This window comes from Lichenostomus cassidix, chromosome 4A (genome assembly GCF_008360975.1).
Source record: "Lichenostomus cassidix isolate B80296 chromosome 4A, HeHo_3.0, whole genome shotgun sequence".
Lineage (NCBI taxonomy): Eukaryota > Metazoa > Chordata > Aves > Passeriformes > Meliphagidae > Lichenostomus > Lichenostomus cassidix.
Window position 1 is genome coordinate 12,694,317 of NC_139485.1, and position 20,912 is coordinate 12,715,228.

Below are 20,912 nucleotides of genomic sequence, written 5' to 3' on the forward strand. Positions count from 1 at the left end.
GTAGGGATCTGGCATAAAGGTAATGGCAGAGAGGAGTTTCCAGGGTGCCACTAACCCTTTCAGTTGCACATGCTGTAAGGCTTTTTTGTTCTAGTTTTTGTGGGTGTGTTTAGTGATACAGAAGAACAGTGATGGAGAGAATTAACAGTGAGTCTTACTGTCTTACACAAGATTTTTCCATTCATTTCTAGGAAAAAAAGAACAGAACACAATTCAGAAATGCTTTTTCATAATCCTGGTCATAACCAAAAAAGAAGAAACTTGTCCTTGCTGATAATGTGTCTTTTATAGTTATCTATGTAGCCTGATAATTGTCCCAAAGTATGCGAGGAGGATGAGAGTTTCTGTGATTGTGGTTTCGGAAATACTGCAGCAGATCCACTACTTGAAAAGCCATCACTGATCCTAAATTAATTTCCCTGTTCATTTGGGTGTTGACATTTGCAGTTCTGCTGTGTCTTCATTGGCAGCTCTTGTCTTCCCCCTGCCATTTTTTTAAAGGGGTGTAAAGCTCTTCCTTCTCTTCGAGGAAAGGCACTTTTCAGTGTGTGCAGTGCTATTCTGCAGTTTACTCACCTGGTAATCCCACTTCTTAAATTTCTGAAGGCTCTTTAAAGGAAAATGCAGAGCTTCCACATTGCCTGAGTTGTAAAGCGGTTATTTTCTTTAGGGCACAAATCCCATGCATTCCATATTGTTCACACAAGCACACACAATGTTACCTTCAGATCTCCTTCCAGGACTTTATCCTTGGGCTCTAAGGCATGGTGGAGTTAAGTTCTGTGGAATATACATTCAACACAAAAGTAGGGCCCTTTGCAACTTAGCAGTATGGAAAATGAGTGAGATGATAAGCAGCATACCTGGTAAATTATTTGTAGATGTTTCTAACAATACTGACTCTGTGTTTTGCTCTGTAGGGTAGGTAGGAGCACTCCCCATGTCTTGCTTCATATATGCCAATAGTGGATACTGATGGTTCAACAGAGGACAGATTTGAGTGCATAAAATCAGTTTTTCATTACTTTCACCATGATTTAAAAGGATGTGAAAACTCCCAAGACCAGGAGAAGTCTGTTCCATTCAACCACTATCTCCCATATTGGTGCATCAGTTCAGTTCTGGTGGCTCCTGCCCTACTGGTAGAATGTTGTGTTGGAAGATTTGTTGGGATAGTACCATGGATAATCTCTGTTCCTTCTGGTGACTCTTTCAAAGACAAAACCACTTTACAACTGTATATTTGTACTGTATTATCAAATGTGTTTGATCTTATAAACAGGTAGTGAGATGCTTAAGAATTTTTTTGCTTGCATTTTTGTTTTCCTCCTGCATTCCTGAGCAGCAGGGGAAGTTTTAATTCTCTTTTTGAAAAGTAGTGTGAGACACAGCCCTAAAAACAGCTAAGATAAGTAGGGATGAGGAAGCTTGCTGGTGAAACTTGAGCAAACTGAGTGGTCTGTAGCTGAATTAGGTAAATTGTGCCATATCCTATAGCTTTGGTGATTTTATGTCTTGGTTTCTGCAAGAGTGGATTTGGGAGTGCCGTAGCTTCTCCTGGCGTTTGACTTACAGAGCCAGCTTTCAGAAGCTTTTTAAGGGAAAGGAGCCAATTAATAGGACTTGATAAATCAGTGAAGCTGCACAGTCTGTGTGTTAACCTGACTTGTGCACTGTATTTGGTTATCTGACAAAAACACTGCTCTCTGGTCCATTTCCAGTGGTGATGGATAATGTGGGATGTGCAGCTGGAGCCGAGCAGCTCCAGTTTTCTCTCAGAAGGCTAGAGAGAAGTCCTGACTAGCTTGGTGGTGGTTTGCTCCCAGAACTGAGGAGGTGGGGTGCAGTTCTTTCTGTTCAGTGGGAGGCTGCTGAAGGCAGAGCTTTTTTCACAGGCAGATGCTGACATGCTTGAATACTGAATGCTTGGCCCACAGATGATAAAAATTTCCTCTTGAAGGGTTGTTGCAAAGCTGTTGTACTTCAGGTGCTGTTTTGTTTCAAAATACTTTTCAGCCAAGTTCATGAAGCAGAACTCAAAAGAGGGGTTTCAGGGAGAGCTGAGTAAAGATGGGGTATATTTCTAAATGCTTCTGCCTTGCCTGAGATTTTTTATTTGGCTGCTTTTAGCTGCATGGGTGGGAGGGCAGGCACTGCTGGGCAGTAGGAGTGACTGTTCGTTGGGAATGCCAGCAGAAGCTGCAGTGAAACAATCATGCGGGAGGAAATGCCTTGAGAAGGTGGTTAATACTGTATTTCTGTGAGTCTAAATATGCATCAGGATGAGAATTTAGAAGATGTCTGCCTACGAGGGACTGCAGCATGGACAGTTTCCTTTGATGCTTCTACAGGCTCTGTGAGAGAACCTGCAAATAATGATTTTATATTTTGGAAATCAAGGGCTGTGTTCACACACCCCTGTGAACACAGCGTGCTGTGGCTCTGGGAGGGAGAGCCAAATACATTTTGATACGTTTTGTATCAGTGGAGAAACAGTGACACAATACCTTTCTTAGTTACTGATGGATGCTATTTTCCATTGCAGTACTTTATTTTTGACTAGATGGTTTGCAGGGAAGGGTACTGTTTTCTGTGAATGTAAAATCATGAGTCTCTACTAACTAGAATAGAGCAGTGTATCTATCTACTAGTGCATAATTAGGATAATTACAGGAGTCAACAGGGAATGATGGTGTACTTGCTCAGATGGAATTTAATGTGAGTGGTGGTTTAAAAAAAAGAGTGTTAAGTTTTACTTTGGGTTACATGGTGCATGAACTGTTGTAATTTGGGCTCCAGCTGAACTACTGAAATTACCTGCTGACTCTTCTCTCTCATGCTCTATTTTTTTTTAACTGTTCACTGATCTTAAAAGGTACATCCAGCCCTGTTCTATAGTACTGAGTTTTAAAGGTGTGTGTTGTCCTGATTGTCACAATTTGGTTGTTTTGTACATTATTCTGAAGTGGATAAAAACTTTGCAATACAGTTTTTGGTTAACTGGTTTGTGTGGTTTTACCTGATTTCTTGAGTTGTAGCAGCTTGTAGCCCTTTCCTAATGGTTTTTAATACCATGTTCCCAATTATCCAGTGCTTTTAGCTCCCTCTGAGTTCAGAAGTAAAAAGAATTCTGCAATAAGTGGACTATAAAGAAATCAGTATTTGAAAATTAATAGGCTGAAGTAAAACTAAATCATGTAAGGATTTTTTTTTTGCTACTTTTTAATTTTTATTTGCAAAAGTTTGGGGGTTAATCTGTGAAAGACATAGTTAACTGGATTATTGTTAGTTTTCTTATTTGTATAAATCATCATGTGCTGCCCAGGGCAAAGGGGGGAAAGTGCCTTTCAAGTGCTTGTATTGCAATCTGCTGACAGTGTGTGTCTCAAACTCTCAAGGTAGAGGCAGGTAAGATGCTGATGGTGAAGTTCTTTTTGAAACTTGTGGCTGTGTTTACCACCCTTTTCAGAGGGTGCCGGTTCCTGCAGTGAGTTTGTGCTGTGGGGAGACTCTAGTTTTAAAAAGACAAATCTTTGCTGAAGCTCTGCATAGGTTTGAGAACTTTCTCCTTGGATAGCAGAGATCAGGGAGGTGCTTTTGCACTTGATGTCTGGGAGTAGAGCTGTGCTGTGGATGGAGACTCTCAGCTGGCTGAGCTAAAAGAGTGGCTGTGCCATGTCGCAGTGCCTGTGCAATTACTGCTGCAACCTCACAGTGCAGGAAGTGAGACACTAATCAAGTGCTGATAAGGGGTTTAAGGTTCAAGCTGTACTCAACCAACTCATAGACTGTAAAACATTAGGACATACTTTACTAAATACTGAACATCTTGCATTTCAATTTTTTTTATGTTAAATTTTGAGAGGGTGTGTAGTTTAACAGTTTGTTGCAAAAAGGTAATAGGTTTATGAGATAAGAATGGATGTTATTTTATATTTGCCATATGTCATGATATCATTCCTGGTTCTTTTGGATAATAGTGCTAAGCTTGTGGTATATTGAGATTTCAAATGGAATTTCGATTTGTGCTGTCAAACTCCAGCCCACTTTCTTCAGGCCAGGGAAGAGAAGAAGTAGCGTCTGTAGTGTGGTTTTTATATGTAATCCAGAATTCATTTAGATTGGAAAATACCTGTAATTGAGTGTGGTTTGTCTATGAGAACTTGGGAAGTAGTATCATAACATCTGTTCAATTTGTGCAGAGTACTATGCAAGTCGAATTTTCTTCTCCTAATATATCTTCCTGAAAGCTCAATCTGGAGAAAACAATTTCCTTGCTGCATCTGTCTTTTGCACACCCTCTTCTGTGCATCTCTGTCTCCTGCAGCTCTCCCCAGTTAATTTTTGGACATCCCTTTCTCCAGACCTGCATATCCTTCCATTAGCCTCACTTTGCCAGCATGCTACAACCCTACTAAGAAGAAACTTTATTTCAGTGGATAATTCATAATTTCAAATGGTAAATTGCAGGATGCTGTGTTTGGTGTAGAGACCACTGTCACAGTTCATAGTGTGCACAACAAATAGGTCCACGTTCCACCTCAGTGATTCCTGAACAGCCAGGTGCACACCTGTAGTGAGCAAAGTGCTTCTAAAATAGTATCCAAAGGAAATGAGTGTCTGGTTGGCCCTCTCTTAAAGGACAGCAGGTTTTTTTAGCTAATTTCTGTCTCTTTTCTGTTCCTGTGGGAGACTTTGCTGCCCTGGCATGAGGCTCAGGTGGTGTGGCTGGAGGTAACCCCCTTCTCTACCAGGGTGCAGCTGCTGTTGGCAGGAAGGCCAGCAAAGGTGGCCAGAAGGATTCCCTGATTATATTTTTTTAATTCTTCCCCTTTGATGCCAAAGGATACTTTTACTGGAGACTAGAATTCATCATACATGTTGAACAGAAGAAAGCTGGTCTGAAAATGGAAATTGAACCAAATTAACGTTGTTTGGTTTAATCAGATACAGGGACTCCCTGATGATGCAAGAGTGGGGCAAGGGAGGTGAAACCCTTAACAGGTGGATGTGTTGTACCTTCCATGCTGCTGGTAGTTGTGTGCAGTGTTTAAGTCTGGTGTACCTTTTAAGTTTGCTTGTACTGGGGACTTGCTCTGGATTGCCTACTGCAGCTAAGACTGGGGATTCCCAATCTTTCACAACTAAGGTTAAGAGCAGTTGTTTTGGGGGGAAGCCCCACTGGGAGATGGGTGGAGGGAGGAAATGGGGGGAAATCTGGCACGTACGATTTTGGACAAAGCTAAAGGTCTGGGATTGTATAAATGACACCTACTTTTGTTGTTTTCCTTGTTGCAGATGACTTGTTTAAGGTTCACAAACTTAAGCCAAATCTGAAGTGGCGACAGGCTTTTGACAACTACTTAAAAACAATGCCTCCTTACTACTTACTGGTATGTTCTTCTTCTCATCTCATCCTCCGGGGTATAATGGCTGGTGTGACCAGAGTCCTTTGCATCATACTTCTTCCTAGAAATTTTTTTTAACATAATTATGATGGCATTTTAGGTAGTTAACATTCTGCCTTTTAGAGGTATGTAGATTAGAACAAATGTTTTCAAGAATTAAATAAATTCGTAGAAATACTGAGTTGTAGTAGCTATGTTAAGATAATAAGTGTTTATTAAAAGTGTTTTCTGATCATTAAATATTAAATGAGCTTTGATCAAAAATACATTAGAATGTTCAGAGAACCCTAATTTGGCATTATTTTTGTAACTGGACAAGGGAAATGCAGATTAGTTTGTTTATTAATGTGGGTGAAGTGCTAGAACTTGGGAAACTGATACTGACTGAGCCAAATGAAGGGTGGGGGGAGGCACCGTGTCACCTCTTACGTGTAGCTTGGACAATGCACCTCAATATGGACTTGCATCATCCCGGCTATTCTGGACCTGAGCCTTGGAGTGGAAATTGCTAGTGGCACCACATAGTGGTGTCTTGGTGATGTGGCATAACGTCCATTGTGAGCTAGTTAGACACCAAACTCTTGTCACATGTTATCTGAATAGACTTGAATTTTAGTGGCCAAAAGTGGAAAAGCTAGAGCACTAATCTATGTGCCTTAGCTTCCTATAATTGAGCTTATAAATTTCTTTTTTAAATACTTATTCTCTTACTATTGTGTATTTTGTTTTCCTTATAGCCATTAAAGAAAGCCCTAAGGATGATGGGAGCTCCAAATCTGATATCAGATAATTTAGATTGTGGACTTAGTTACAGTGTTATCTCTTACCTTAAAAAACTCAGCCAACAGGTAGTATTGATAAAACCTTTGCAATTAGAAGTGCGTTGATTATTTAGTTTGTGGTAATCTCATAAAGCAGTTAATCCCTGGGGGAGTTCATATGGGTGTGCAGCATATATTATAATTGAAGATTGGTGAGCATTTCCACTGCAAATATGGATGAATCCAGTGTGGTTCTGTAGCCAGTGATTGTGCCTTCTGTAAGTGGTGGAGACGAATGCAAAGGAGACCTCCTCAGCTATATTTAAAATATCTGCTAGACTTTAAACTCCAAAGATAATCACTAATTGGATTTCTGGCTGCTCTTGCCATTGTTCTTCACAGCTGAAGTCAGAGGCTTGCTCTCAGTCTCATGTTTATTTCCATGTGTCCCTTGGCAATGTGTATTTTCCAAAAAGTGTTCTTGTCCATGGCAAGTAAAATCATAGCTCAACCTTTATATTTGAGCTTCTTGTTACCTTCAAGTCAAAGTCACTCTATGTATTGTGACCTGGTGGGAAATAGTCTTACATACCTTTTTTTCAAGATTGCTATTCTAGGTGTAAGGGCCTGGAAGCTCTTTCTCCTTAGCATTGTAAGAGGGGCTCTTACAACAGTAGTGTCATATCTAGAAGGCAGTGGGGAAGCAATGCAGCCTTTGAAATTACAAAGAAAAAATCCTCCGCCTTAAAGAATGCACAAAATACATCCCAAAGCCTCCGAATGACTGAGCATCTCCTAGACATAAAACTTCCAGTGTTATTTTGGTAATCTAATGATATGCAAATTCATATTATTTATCTGCACTATGGAGTTGGAATGACTCGAGATGGCTGCTGTGGCTTTCACAGACATTCTCAGTACATGGAACAGTTTGAATGTGTGGAATGCATTAGAAGCTCCTGTATAGGCACAGGCAGTTCCAGAATTCTGCTGTGCTCCTGCTGTCCTTAAATTCAGTTTCCCACAGATAATGAAGGAAACTCTGCAGAGGAGGAGATCTGAGGGAAGTGGGTTGCAATCACTGTGGGTTTTGGTTGGTTGGGTGTTGGGGTTTTTTTGTTTGTTTGTGTTTTTTCCTTTGGAGGTATTGCTAGTGGGTAAAAAAAGAACTTATTCTGAATACAGTTAGAGCTTAATACAGTAAAATTCTATCTAGCTATAATAAGAAATCTGTGCTAGTTGGAGAAGTGATACGTTTTTAGAAATTTACTCATAAAACAGATTTCTTTTACAACTTTTCTCCATTATATTGTCACAAACATACAGAGCAAACCTTAGTTCATAGGTTGCTTCAAAAATAAACTGAAATTGTATTACTATATTTGAATAATACTGTTGGTTTAGATGCAACTTTACTGTAACCTAAGGCATCCTACCTTCAATTTTGTGTTTTCTTTCCCTTTAAAGATGGTTCTTCCGGGACACAAGAGAGTCACAGACTTGCAGCAAAATCAGGGATGTTCACAGACCTCCTACTGACATATAAATTTAGATACACTGGCTAAATATTTTTCCATATGCTAGCACATTAGGATTTCTTTATGCTTGAGATCTAATCTATGTAATCCAATATATCCCTGGGTAGTTAGTTGGGAACTAAATTTGTAGGTTTATTCTGCTAATGTACTGTGTGTTTTGTACTGGAAATGTGCAATGCCTGCTGATTCTTTAACTCACGGTGTGATTCCATTTTAGACAAAAATAGAATCGGAACGGATAATAGGTTCAGTGGGTAAGAAAGTTCCACAAGAAATTGGAATAAAAGTGAAAAATCACTCCAGTGGCCTCTCCTTGGTACACAGTAGGGATTTTAAACAACTGCTGCAAGGGATCACTGGGGAATCTCCACTGAGGCTGTCGGAAATGAATGTCAAAGAATTTGCTGGATTCCACATAGGACTTTTAAACAAGGTAAACAGCACAGTGATCTTGCATGACTAAGCAGTTAATCTCATCTGTTTTTTAAATGGGTGACTTTCCTGGACTTAGTATAGAAGGAAGTACCTTCACTGAACTGTGATGAGTACAGCATAGACATAAAGAGGGAGAAGAGTAAATGCAATTTTTTTGCACTTGATTTTGGGACACTTTGAAAACATCATGGTAGTGAACAAAAATTATTGTGTCTTAAGTGGCAGTCTCTGCAAAAGACAACCATTGTTCATCCAGGAATTAACGTGCTTACTCTTAATGGGGCTGAAAGCACTCATTCTGAATAAGATCGTGGTGAAAAGACAGCCAGTGAACTTGTTGTATCCAGTTACAAAGCTCTAAAGTTACTTAAGAATATTTTTTTAATAGTTAATGTTATTACAGTTCATAGTGGAATTTCTGCATGCATGAAAACTGATGGATTAACTGAAAGTTACTTATTTTGTTACAAAACTAGGACTTGAAGCCACAGGCATTCAGAAATGCATATGATATTCCTCGTCGCAGTCTTCTAGACCAGCTAACTAGAATGAGAACGAATCTTCTGAAAACACACAGGCTTATCTTGGGGCAGGATGAAGGTAAGGAGTCACAGTTCTTCATTAGTAGTTTGAAGAGAATACAGCTATTTTTGTTATTTCCCTAAAGGTAGTGATCTTTGTCTGTCACTGCTGTGGGAGCAGAAGTGGCTGTTGTACCTCTTGCGGAGTCAGAAAATGTCCTTTTCTTGACTCTGAAGGGGAGGGAAGGAAATTTTTGCCTTCTGTCATTCAAGATGTCATGTTTGCTTTGAAATTTAAAAATAAGTTTCATGGGAGAGCTTACGTGTTATAAAGTGATGGGGGCTTAAGGCAGAGAGGAGCTCTCTTTTGTTTTTTGTGAGTTGCTGGTGGTCTGAAGATGCAGTTGTCAGTATAGAAATTAAACTTGCTTATTCTTCATTCTTCTGTCAATTAAACTCAGCTCTTGCCAGGCTTATTTCCACAATTGTAGTAATCAGCTCTTCCTCTGCAGTGAAAAGAAACAGTCAGTTGTAGTTCTCAAATGATAAAACTTGAAACTGAGGTGTGTGAAGTTTGTATTGCCTTAATTTTGAGATCTCTATTTTATTGCAGACTGCCTTCATAGTGTTCCTGTTGCTCAGATGGGAAATTACCAGGAATACCTGAAAATGATGCCTTCACCCCTTCGGGAAATTGACCCGGATCAACCAAAAAGACTTCATACATTTGGCAATCCATTTAAACAGGATAAGAAGGTAGGAGGGGGCTTGCTGCCTGCTGTGCTTTTATATTTAACACAGCTTGAAATAATTTGTGAGTAGAATTTCTCCCCCACAACTGCAGTATATTGCTAACCTGTGCAGCCTGTGGAAAGGAGGGATGTCTCCCATGTGGTCCAAGACGAATGTGTACAGAGTCATACTGGCTTGGAGTGGCACTGAGCTTTCTGCTTACATTGGGCATCTCTTTTCTGAAAGCTGACAAGTTTTCTGAAAGCCACTTGAATCTGAGCACAGAGGGACTCAACTCACCAGCTGATTGGTGCAACAACTGCCGGTTTGTACCGTGACTTAAATTATTCCTTTCTCTTCAGGGTATGATGATAGACGAGGCCGATGAGTTTGTGGCAGGGCCCCAGAACAAGGTCAAGCGGCCCGGGGAGCCCAACACGCCGGCATCGCTGAAGAGGCGGCGCAGCATGTCCCCCCTGCTGCGGCGGCCGCAGTCACCGCCCGTTGTCACCAACCACGTGGGAGGGAAGGGGCCACCTGCTGCTCCTGGCTCCCCCTCCTACCTGAACCTCAAGGGTGTCCCAGCAAATAAAGGTATGCTGAGCTGTGGTACAGCAGCTTGGGTCGTGGGGATATCTAGGGAGGGAGGGAGAAGGTTCTGTCAGTGCGTCTGTGCTTCGCTCTTGTGTAGGAGTGAGTTTCTTTTGTTGGCCTAGATAAGCAGGCTGGTGCTACAGCTAATGCAATCTGAAATAAAAAAAAATGTTTGGAGATAGAAGTACCTCAGATCAGCTTTTAGGGTTTTTTTGTGTATTCTGTGGTGAAGAAGGAAAGTTAAAATATGGTTATTTCATTTTCCACAAATAGTAATTTCCGTACCAGCAGAGTAAGAAGCAAACTCTGTTAGCTGGGTTTGGGGACGAGGAGGAAGTGAGTTTACTTAGGAGTCATCACATTGCCCTAGTTACACAGAACTTGGTGACTTCCTGATAGTGATATGAGCTGGTAACCTTCCAAAGGGGAATTGTTCCCTTGGTCACATCTAAAGTTGAATAAAAGTATTGGAACATTGTGTGGCACTGTCAGATCACTATACAGCACATCAGACATAAAGAAAGGATACAAAACTGTTTCTTTCTGGGGTTTTTTTTGATGCTGCAGTTATCCACTAGTAAGATATGTATTTTTCACTTGTAGATACCAATAACAGTGTTGTCCAGGATGGCAATGGAGAGAAGAAAGCAGAAAACTGTCAGTTGTTGGAAAAGCAAATTGATGGCTTACCTGTGCAAATGGCTCCCGTGGTTCCATCTGCTGTGGGAGAGGATGAGATGTTACCCAACGACTTAGACTCTCTACCAGTTGAATTCAACTGTTTGAGTGAAGATGGGCTGGATCATAAACCTGGTACCAATGCACTTGTGCGAGGGCCTCTGAATTACAGTGTGAGTGGAGATGACCAAAAGCGGGCCATGGAGTCTACTTCTGAATCTGTGCCAAATTCCTTTAAAATAACACCTACCATGTTAGAGGGAAACAATGCTGACATCAAAATTAAAGTGATGAAAGAGGTTCGCAAACCTGGAAGAAGTAAGTAATTTGGGTTTGTTTATTTTAGTAGTATATTATATGTGGTGTGAGAGAGAAGGCTTTTCCTTGAAGGAAGGAGCTTTTTTCAATATACACACAACTTAAGATTTTGAGTAATTTCTGCTTTCAGAAATGATGGTTCCAGGCCAGATCAGGGCTTGGTGGCACCCTGTGTGTTAACTGTGATCATGGAAATGGGAGGCTTCTCTGCCCAGCCTGCATTTTCTGTGGATATGTGTTCCTAGCTGCTCCTCTTTAAAGAGAACCTTAATCTGTGGTGTCACATTTGAATTCCCAGATCATCAGTATCACTTCAAATGATTCTATCACCTGTGTTCTGCTCTTAAAGCTAATGCAGGTGTTTTTCTTGCTTTACGTGTTTTATTGTACACAGATATATGAAACTGGGCTTTGTTTTTCCTTTTGGGCTCTTAAACTTTTCTGAAATTGCATCTGCAGCATTCATTTTTAATACATGGTTGAATTTTTCTCTTTTTTAGATTATGAAAAAATATTTTCTCTTCTTGAGGAGGTGCAAGGACCTATGGAAATTCAGAAGTATTTCATTGAATTTGCTATCAAGGAAGCAGCAAGGTTTGTATTGTTAGAAATTACTTGGGGTCATAAACATTAATTTAGATCCTGGGAGTAAATAGTAAACTTCATCAGTGCTAGTATTTTGATTTTGTTCTGACATATTTAAATTATAATTGTTTTAGGGGTCAAACTACCGTTACATTTTTATGGAGTAAATAATCTTTACTTAATGTTTAAATGTGAATTAGAGACATGGGTTGTTATTGAAGACCAGCCCAAAATTTGGGTGGATTGGGAAGGGGCAGATGTATTAAATTAAATTTTCTAGCCATTCTAATGCCAGAAGTAAAGTAAGTTCTTCCATAGTGGAAACAGGGTTTCTGGTAATATGATTCATCATGGCTGAATATTCCTGAGTTGTTCAACTGTATTTTTGGAAAAAGAAATTTATATTTCTCTCCTTCTCTTCTCTAGGTTTAAAAAACGGGTCTTAATACAACACTTAGAGAGAATACTAGAGGAACTAGATTTCACCAGCCCACCCAACAGAGTTAATCATGTCAACAGTAGATAATAATGTACCGGCCAGACGAATGCGGACCAGGAATGAGTTTGCTGTGCCACAGAAGAGTGGAAGAGGATGTAGCTGCTGCCCTCACCATCTTGGCAGTCAAGTGATTTTACTGTCACAGTCTGAGAAGAAGCAGTGGAGCTTTAACTTTAAGAGCCTGATTCGGCAGAAGCTGGGCTATAACCTTAAGGATTTGCTATGAAAGGTGTGGCTTTTTCCTGTGGAGGGTGCTGTTTGCTCAACAGGCGGAAGAAAATAACCATTGCTGCCCCTCCTGCAGGTGATGAGAATTTACTCATTTGAACGCTGTCATTAGACATTTACGTGCTATAGGCAGCAGGTTGCACTAAAATGGGGCACTGTCAAATGCACACACTGTCTGCATCGTGGAGAGAGCCCGTGTGTTCCCAAAAAAACCCTCCCAGAAACACCTGCACTGGTAAAATTGCATGTTGCCACCACAGAGACAAGGGTCTTGTTCCCAAGAACTGCTAGCCATGCCTTTAAACTTGAGATTCAGTGTAGATTGAGAGTAAAGAAACTGCTATTGTGTTAATGAAAGCTAAAGACAGCCCTGTGACTGTTACCACCTGATGGTCACTAAACAATCTACCTCAGACTCTCTTCTGTTTTGTCTGCAGACATTATGAAAGTGCACCTGAGGCTTCCCAGGTCCCCGACTTCAGTTCTCTTTCATCCTGTGAGGAGGACGGAGATTCTTCAGGTGGCCTTGGCACACGCTGTGCTTTGGAAGCACTAAAAGGAAACGCTTTTAAAAACGTGTATTTTAATGTTCATACAAAAGAGATTATTTTGAACAGTATTGTTACCAGATCACTAATTTGATATTTTAACTGTATAAATTTTTTGGAACATATGTATATATAAAATAAACCATTTTATTAATTTTTAAGAAGTGCTAATCTGAGGAGTCTGTAGCGGGCAGCACTGAGTTCCTCCAGTTGTCTGTTACCGACAGACTGAGGATATTTTTGTAAAACCAGCTGAACCTGGTCTTGCACACCCTCAAACACAGCTTGTGGTGGTAGCTGCAGAATGTGTTTTTGCCTGGAGCACCTGCTCAGGTGTCACTCAGCTTGGCCTCTGTGGGCTGCACATTTTTACTCAGTTTTGAGGGTACTAAGTTCCAGTTTACCAAGCCCCTGGTTACCTTAGCTGGTATCTTCTCCTCTGTTCCTCTTACTATTTTGTCCAAAGGTAATTCTATATCTGACAGAACATACAAAGAAGACTGAAGCCACCTGCATGTAATTTTTTCTTCTCTTTAAAGCAGTACCAATAATGTGCCAGTATTAAGTGGCTCTTGGGATGAGTGTGAATTTTCAGTTGTTTGCGCATAGCATCCTCTGATCCTCTAACAGCTTTTTTACAGACAGGTTGAAGCTGTGCTCGTGTTAACTTGTGCTCGTGTTAACTTGTGCTCTTGGCCTTGTATGGGAAATATCCCAGGGATTCCAGTGGACTGGTCAGGCAGGGAAACAGATTTTTGTGGTGAGCCTGTACTTCTCTGTTCCTGCTGGTATTTTTAGTACAAACCAGTCTGTGAGACGTCTTTTCCATCCGTTCTGAAACAGTGGCCTTGGTCTCCTTGGAAGATGCAGTTTGACCATTGGAATAGCACCAGTGAAATTCAAGAAGGAAATTAAATTCAAGAAGGAAATGAAATCCAGCAACAGCAAATCTCTGTCATGGTGTATATGAATGAAGTGACATAGGGGAAGGCCTTATAAATGTGCCCTGATTCTTAGAAGTAACTTTCATTCATCTGTGCAAGTGAATAAAACCAAATATTCTTTTAAAAACCCCACAGAAATAGCTTGGAATGATACAAAGGGGAATTTACTCCTTCAAAATTTCACATGGAAGCTGTTTGTCATCATGATGGACCTCCCATGCCAAATGCTGGACTCAAAAGGGATTTTATTTACAGAGGGTCAGATATACTGTGCATATCTAGTTGTAGAATGGCCTGGTTAAATGCATCAAGTTGCGTGTAATGTGCTATTCCTGAAATAGTAGGTCATAAGAGGAGACAGCTTTCTTCCATCCAGTTAATGGCTGTTTAATTTTCATCACTGATTCCAGAGACACTTACTTGATCATTCTGTGTCTGAGCAGGGGCCAGATTTTTAACTAGTGACCTTGTTAGTGTGTAAAGCTTCTTTTCTGGTGGGATGCAGTTGGCTGCCAAATCAGCTGCAGGGAGCTGGTAGCTTCAATTCACTTGTTTGGAGTCTTGCACTTCAGAAACAAGAAGATACTCTATGCAAGTGCAAGCAGTGAGAATTTTCCTTTACCTCGCCATTGTTTTATCTGAATAGATTGAATTTGGGTTAGAATAGTGGAGCAGAAGAAACCATATTGTGAACTGGACATGAGAACTGGACTTCCATCATAAGAAGGAGGGAAGGAAGATGTCCTCAGGAATTGTGTCAGTGCAGAGATGAAGTAGAAGGAGCAACAGCAATTGATGAGAAGCACACACAGCCCTGAATTCAGCATGGAGCACAACATGGATGTGACTCCTTTTAGGAAGCAGAAAATGCTCCACAGCCAGGTTAAGGAGACTCTTAATGGAGAGAATTCCTTGTGAGCCCAGACCACAGTGGGTGGTCTTGAACAAATACAGTCCCAAGCTGTGCTGGCACTTCAGGGACAGCCAGGAAGGGTCATGTTGATGTCAGCCTTGCCTTTCCTGGTGCAGACCATGGCACAGCAGCAAGAGCTGCGTCACCAGGCCTGTGACCTGTGTGACAGGTGAGCCTTTCACAGCAGGAGTGTCCCTTGGCAAGGGCTCAGGAGAGAGGATGGGTCCACTCATGCATCCAGGAATTGGAAGCTGTTGGTGCTTTGCTTGAATTTACATTTTTGAGCCCTTATGTAAGGTTGAAATAATGTGGCACAGTTGAATGTTGTGAACTAGGGAAGAAATATGGCTCTGTGTGTCCTGTAAGGAGCATTGTTGAACAATCTGAATTAATCTAAATTTAGCACTTGCCTTCCTGCTGTGGATAGAGGGGTTGTGAGGTGCTTTGGAGTTTTGATACCAGTGTGAGTTCTGCTGTGTCCATTTTCTGACCCTTGCTTAACTGGGTCTCCTCAGTGCATGTTATCTGTGTTTTTTCCCTTGTAGACATCAAAGGTTTTTTCTTCTAAGCCATGCAGCTCCCAGGCTGGTCACTATGGCAGGTGTTTGTTGGGTGCTGCTGTTCCCAGTTTGGGGGCACGCTGCATTTAGGGTGGGCATGTATATTCTTGCCCAGGTTTAACCAGCATCAGAGAGTGGTTGTCATCTTCCAAAATTAGCAGCTGCAGAGGCTGTTACTGTACTATGCTTGACTTTGCTGTGGTCAGGAAATTGTATGTCTCCCTTTTCAGGAAACTGTAAAAAACATCCCCAAACCTATTTTTTGTTCACTTTTTAAAAAAATCTGGTAGTTTTCTTCAGGTTCTTCCTGTAAATTGCCTGACTGAATGGCAGCAGCGTAGGCTGTTAAGTTTGATTTCTTTTGGTCTGTTCTTTAGTATCTACTCACAAACTTCTGATGGAAAAATACAAGAAGAAATGCATTACCTAACAGAAACAAATTGTTAAAAAAAACTATCAAGCTCAATTACAGTGTTTCATACCAGCAACATGGCAACATCACACCTTTAGCAAGTGGACTTGAGAGTGCTTGTCTTGAGAATGTGCAACCTAGTTAAGCAGAAAACAAGGCCAAAGACACTTCAGATCTGGCAGAAAGGAGGTTTGGCAGAGATCTGAAGGAAGGATGTTAGTCACTGGATTTAAAAGGAGCTGCTGCTTGCAGGTCTGCAAAAACAAGTTGAAGTCTATCCTAAGTGGAAAAGGAAGAAACTAGAAAAGAAAAATGCCTTGGGATTTAGCAAAAATCTTGTGGCCTGCAGGAATTGTTCAGCTGTATTCTAAATCTGAATCTTGGGATCATTTCAAGGAGGACAGACTGAAAAACCGTTGAACGTTTTTGAAGTTATCCATTCAGTTGAGGTGCAAGCTGGCTTGTTTCATCCCTGAAAGTAGCCTTGGCTTGGCTTTGGCATTGGTGTTTTTCTTCTCTCAGTTAGTTTCTGATGTGTTTGTTGTTGTCTCTTGGTAGTGGTTAAAGCAGCATGGCAGGGGAGCCCTGTTGTTGTCCATGGAGCTGGGAGTGCAGGCAGGAGCTGTGGGAAGAGTTGGTGGGAAAGGCAGTTGCTGCTTGTGTGCTGAGGGAAGTGGTTCAGCTTCACCTGTTCCACTTCAGAGCCTTCATTTTAAAGATGGACAAGATGCTTCTCAGGACTGGTAGCACAGATCTGGTGCTTTGAGCAGCTGATGACTCAGAGTTCAGAGGATGGATGCACCAAGGAAGGAGTTAAATTGTTGTACAGGCTTGTACAGCCTCGTGGTAAATGCTGGAGGATATTTCCATAGGCAGTGGAAGAACTGAGCTGTACATGCCTTCAGCCACATGGCTTTGCCAGGAATGGGAACTGCTGGTACCATGTAAGGAAAATTGCCCTTTACCAGGAGCTGGGGAGTGCTCGAAGCAGCTGCATATTTCTTCAGATTTTGAGCTTGGGCTGAAGCTCTCAAACAATTTACTTGAAGTCCAGAAGAATAGTTTGGCCTGGGAAAGGCGGTGGAATGGAAACCTCTGATGAGATTTTTGCTGGAGATGTGGTTTTTTGAGAGCTTGGGGAAGTTTAATCTTCATATCTGCAGTGGGAATTTCACAGCTGTTTCCTAGTCCTGGATCAGCTCCAGCTGCAATGGAAGTAGCTGGATAGTTTGCATTTGTATATGTTTGCTGTCATCTCAATCACTGACACTCCTCTAATGCAAACAGTCTTGCATAATGTCCCTTAAAGTATTGGATACCTCTGGAATGTGTTGTGTCCCAGAGCTCCACTCGCCACTGCTGAGCAGCTGGTAGGAGGGACAGAGCTTTTTTGGAATGATCCCCATGGTGTGTGCTCATTTACAAAGTGCTTAGAGCCCTGCAGGATGCTGAACAGCAGGAGTGGGTTATAAAGCATTTTGTTAGTTACAAGAGCAAAGCTCTTTTTGCGTGGTCAGCCTGTTTCTTGTAATTTACTTCAGAGTAGGTGTATATTTTAATGTTAAATTGTATTTGTAAATATTTAATATGTAGAATATATCAAGGAGAGGTTTACCCTTTTGTAAAGGATGGAGTTGGGAGACTTCCCCCCCCCTTGCTTCATCTTGCAGCTGTGACCCATGTGTGCAGAAGTGGCCCTTGCAGGGAAGGATGCTGGGCTGTGCTCAGGTTTTCCACAGGGAGGGACTCTGCTCTGGAATCATCCCAGGTCTTGGATAAGTGACAATAGGCAACTGGAGCTGGATTTTTGCTGGCTTTGTGGAAATGCACTTACAGTTTCTTGAGGTGGTGGTAGCAGTGTGAGCAGTTCCTGTCTGGGCACAACTTTCAGAGCTGAGGAGGCTGTCAGGGTATTTGGGATTTGAGCAGCCGCAGGTCTGGTCAGGGCACGCTGCTGTAGTGGCTGCCTGATCCCTTGGCAGTTCCCCCTCAGGGATCAAGGGTGCTTTCCTAAGTAGGACAGAAATAAAAAATGAGCCCTGTTCCCCAAGACTAGAAAGTGATTAAAAAAAAAGGCATTTTGCTGATTGCAGATGATTATAATGCAGCTGCTCGACAGTGACATCCCTGCCATGGAAAAATAACATTGATTCTTTGAGCTGTTTTCCAGTCTGCGCAGCATATTAAAACCCTTCATGCACAGCTGGCACATTTAACTTTGATTATGTTGTTGAAGTGACTGATCTGAGAGCAGCCTGGATCCTGGTTGCTTGCAGAATTTGAAAATAAGATTGTTCCAATTCATCTGCAGTTGGTTATTTTGGAAGAGAGACAAACTATCTCGAGCACTTTTACGGCTGCTAATTAAAGTCTTGTGGCTCTCCTCTGAGAGAGTCTTTAAAGATGGATGGAGGGACTTACCCAAGGTCATATAGTGTGTCACTAGCAAAGATGGTTATAAAATCAGTGCCCTAATTTGGTCTTCCACACTTGAATTATTTCCGTGGTGTGGACAATCCCACCACAAACCAACGCACTGGCTGCTGTGCTCTTGTACATGTCAGTGGGTTCCTTATCCCTGTGCTCTCCCACCTGCCAGCCTGGGTTTGGCATGGGTGCAGCACGAGGTGGAGATGGGACAGTGGCTGCAAGGGGTGCCTTTTGCTGGAAGTGTGCTTCTGGGGCTGGAAAAAAAGCAGGAGCTTGGAAAGGAAAACAGGAGAGCTGCAGAGAAGCTGTACAAGCCTGTAGGCACTTGTGGTGGTACTGTCTCTTAGAGTTTGGCTTCTGACCCGAGCTGCTCCAGCACCTTTCCTTTCCCAGCTGTGTGAGAGAGTATTTTGAAATTCTGCTGGCATCCATGGGTTCAGGGCTCCTCCCTCTGCACATACGGAACTTAAAAGCCGCTCTCCAAAATGATCATTAGTGGAAAAGGAGACGGTGGAGGACTCGGGAGCTCTGGAAGAGGCTGTTTTAAGTGTATCACATCCATCAAATCCTCCCGCAGGAGTTCTGTCAGAGAACAGGAATGCCAGTGTGCAGGGGCAGCGTTTGGCTCGCTGGGAGCTGGATGTGGGCAGGACATGCCAGGGCTCGGCGTGCTGGGAAGGCTCTCAGCGAGCTGCTGCTGCGGCAGCCCCTGCGGCTTCCAGCAGGTGAAACCGGGTCAGAGCGGCTCCTGGGAACTGTCTGTGAATCCCCCGCAGGAAAGGCAGTTACTGGTGAGTCATGGCCCAGGCCGTGATGGGAAACCGTTGCTGGATAATAGGTTATGTGATGGCTTTTCTTCACACACCAGGACCCTGAGGAGGCTCTGACCTCGGGAGGCAGCTGAAAGCTGGTTTTTGTCTGGGTTCCAGGTGGCCAGAGGTGAATTCCTGCAGATGTAGATATGACAGGCTCTCCTTCCCGGGGTCTGCCTTGTGCCCCTGGACTCGGTGTGCCCACAGCTGAAGGGAGAAGGGGTTGTGAAAGTAAGGAGATGAAAGGGACAGCTCTTGTCATGATAGGAAACCAAAACTGTTGAAAGCCTTTCCCTGTTCATTGTCAGGCACAGTGTGGGAGCTCCTCTGAGGCACTGACCTGTAGTGAGTTGGGGAGGTTGGTGCTGTGCTCAGTGTGGGGCTGGCGTGGGGCCTCGTGAGTGGGGTTCGTGCTGATGGAGTGCTCTGTTCTGTCTGGAGCTCATCTGATGTGACTCACCCCTTATTCCAGTGCTCCTGTTTTAACTTGCACTTGATCTCTGTGGAACATCCCGTTGCTCTGCTCCCAGAATGTGTTGGTGTTGAGCCTCAGGTCTGCCTCTTTCAAGCTCTGCAATTGCTGCCTGAGCACAAGAAGCAAAGGCAGAGAAGAGAGTGTGTTGCAGAGCTCCCCTGCCCACTGCTCCTGTCTTTGGACACAGCTCAGGCTGTTACCAAGGTTGTCCTCCCTGCCAGCCCAGGACAACCCAAGGCAGCAGTGTGGCTGTACTCAACCACCAGCAGACCTGGGTTTGTTGACCAGCCCTGTGCATCCTGTAGGATATGGGTGTCCCTCCCATGGGAGATAAACATGGGCCTCACTCAGCTGTGGCTTTTCCTTTGTGATCTGAAGCTGGTGTATTCATATAGGTATGGAAGGAGCAGCTGGCTCCAGCTTCAGAGTGGTGATGGTGACTTTGACATTGAAATGGTGCCACCGTTCCCAAGGTCCCTCAGCAGAGATCTGTGTGTGACAGGAGGCTGCAGAGCAGCCCTGGTGGTGCCCTTGGGGAAGGGAAAGGGCATTATTTGACCCCTTCTCTCCCTTCCACTGCTTTGCATTGTGCTGGAGAGTTGGTGCCTCCCTGGGGACTCACCCCAGCCTGTGGGTACCTTGGAGGCTCTGGTAATGGCCCAGGGAGTGACAGCTTGCTGTGGATGTAGGGAAGAGAAGCCCCTCTTTGGAGTGCCTGCTGAACTGGCTGCTCTCTGATGCAAGTGGCTTGTTTTGTGCACTTCTGCATCCAGGATGGGGAATAAATCACTGCTTCAGTATTTGCTGTGCACACAGGACGCTCCTCCTGCATCCTGCACTGCACCAGAGACCTCCTGGGGCAAGGACGAGGGATTGTGGAGCAGCCTGGGGCTCCGAGGACATCAGCACTGGCCTTTCGTGGCTGGCCCTGAACTGCTCTAAAATACATAGAAGAAATACCTTGGGGGAGGAGGGGAATATTTCCCTTCTTTTTTACTTTATTTTATTTATTTTATTCCGAAATCCAAAGTGAGGTGCCCCTGCAGCATGGCCTGCCTCTGGCAGATCCTGGGGAAACTGGTTCAGCCAGCACCAGTCTGGGCAGGGAGGGCACTGCCAGTGCTGGGTGCTCTGCCTGGCAGCACTGGGATATGAACTGGGAATAAACAGCCACATCTCTTTCTGTGGGGGGCTGTGGGTTCCCCAGGACCACCGGCATAGGGTGAGCCATTGGTTTGATAATCCAAATGTCACCTTTTAATTTTTTTTTCCATCTCCCTTCCTATTAAAATGGCCTGAGAAGCTCTGACACCACACAGCCTGGGTCCCTGCCAAGGAGCCCTGGGGCTTGTGTTCCTGCTCAGGCTGCCAGGCTCCCGGCTGCCTTGCTGCTCTGTGAACTCCCATTTGCCTTTCTTGGCTGGAAAAAGGATTAAGTTAGCAGGACAGGAAAATTAATTAGCTGCCATTTTAAGGATGTATTTTTCGTTGCAGTCCAAAGTGTTTTGAAATGGCATTGTG

General features: G+C 43.0%; 1 protein-coding gene across 4 annotated transcripts in view; it reads left to right on the plus strand.

The window, feature by feature from the left end:
- LOC146437500 (integrator complex subunit 6-like) overlaps positions 1-13,009 on the plus strand; it is a 38,888-nt gene extending 25,879 nt beyond the window's left edge. Inside the window, exons 10-19 of one of the 4 annotated variants that reach the window (XR_014852258.1) lie at positions 5,299-5,393; positions 6,146-6,256; positions 7,925-8,140; positions 8,619-8,742; positions 9,277-9,419; positions 9,758-9,989; positions 10,593-10,985; positions 11,486-11,579; positions 11,997-12,373; positions 12,735-13,009. Coding sequence is in view for 2 of the 4 variants with exons in the window: in XM_085060572.1 (XP_084916698.1) it covers positions 5,299-5,393; positions 6,146-6,256; positions 7,925-8,140; positions 8,619-8,742; positions 9,277-9,419; positions 9,758-9,989; positions 10,593-10,985; positions 11,486-11,579; positions 11,997-12,096 (1,508 nt within the window). In the remaining 2 variants the exon portion in view is untranslated. Of the gene's footprint in view, positions 1-5,298; positions 5,394-6,145; positions 6,257-7,924; positions 8,141-8,618; positions 8,743-9,276; positions 9,420-9,757; positions 9,990-10,592; positions 10,986-11,485; positions 11,580-11,996 lie in introns of all 4 variants that reach the window. The other 3 variants (XR_014852259.1, XM_085060572.1, XM_085060573.1) reach the window with 3 other exon arrangements.
- The last annotated feature ends 7,903 nt before the right edge of the window (positions 13,010-20,912 follow it).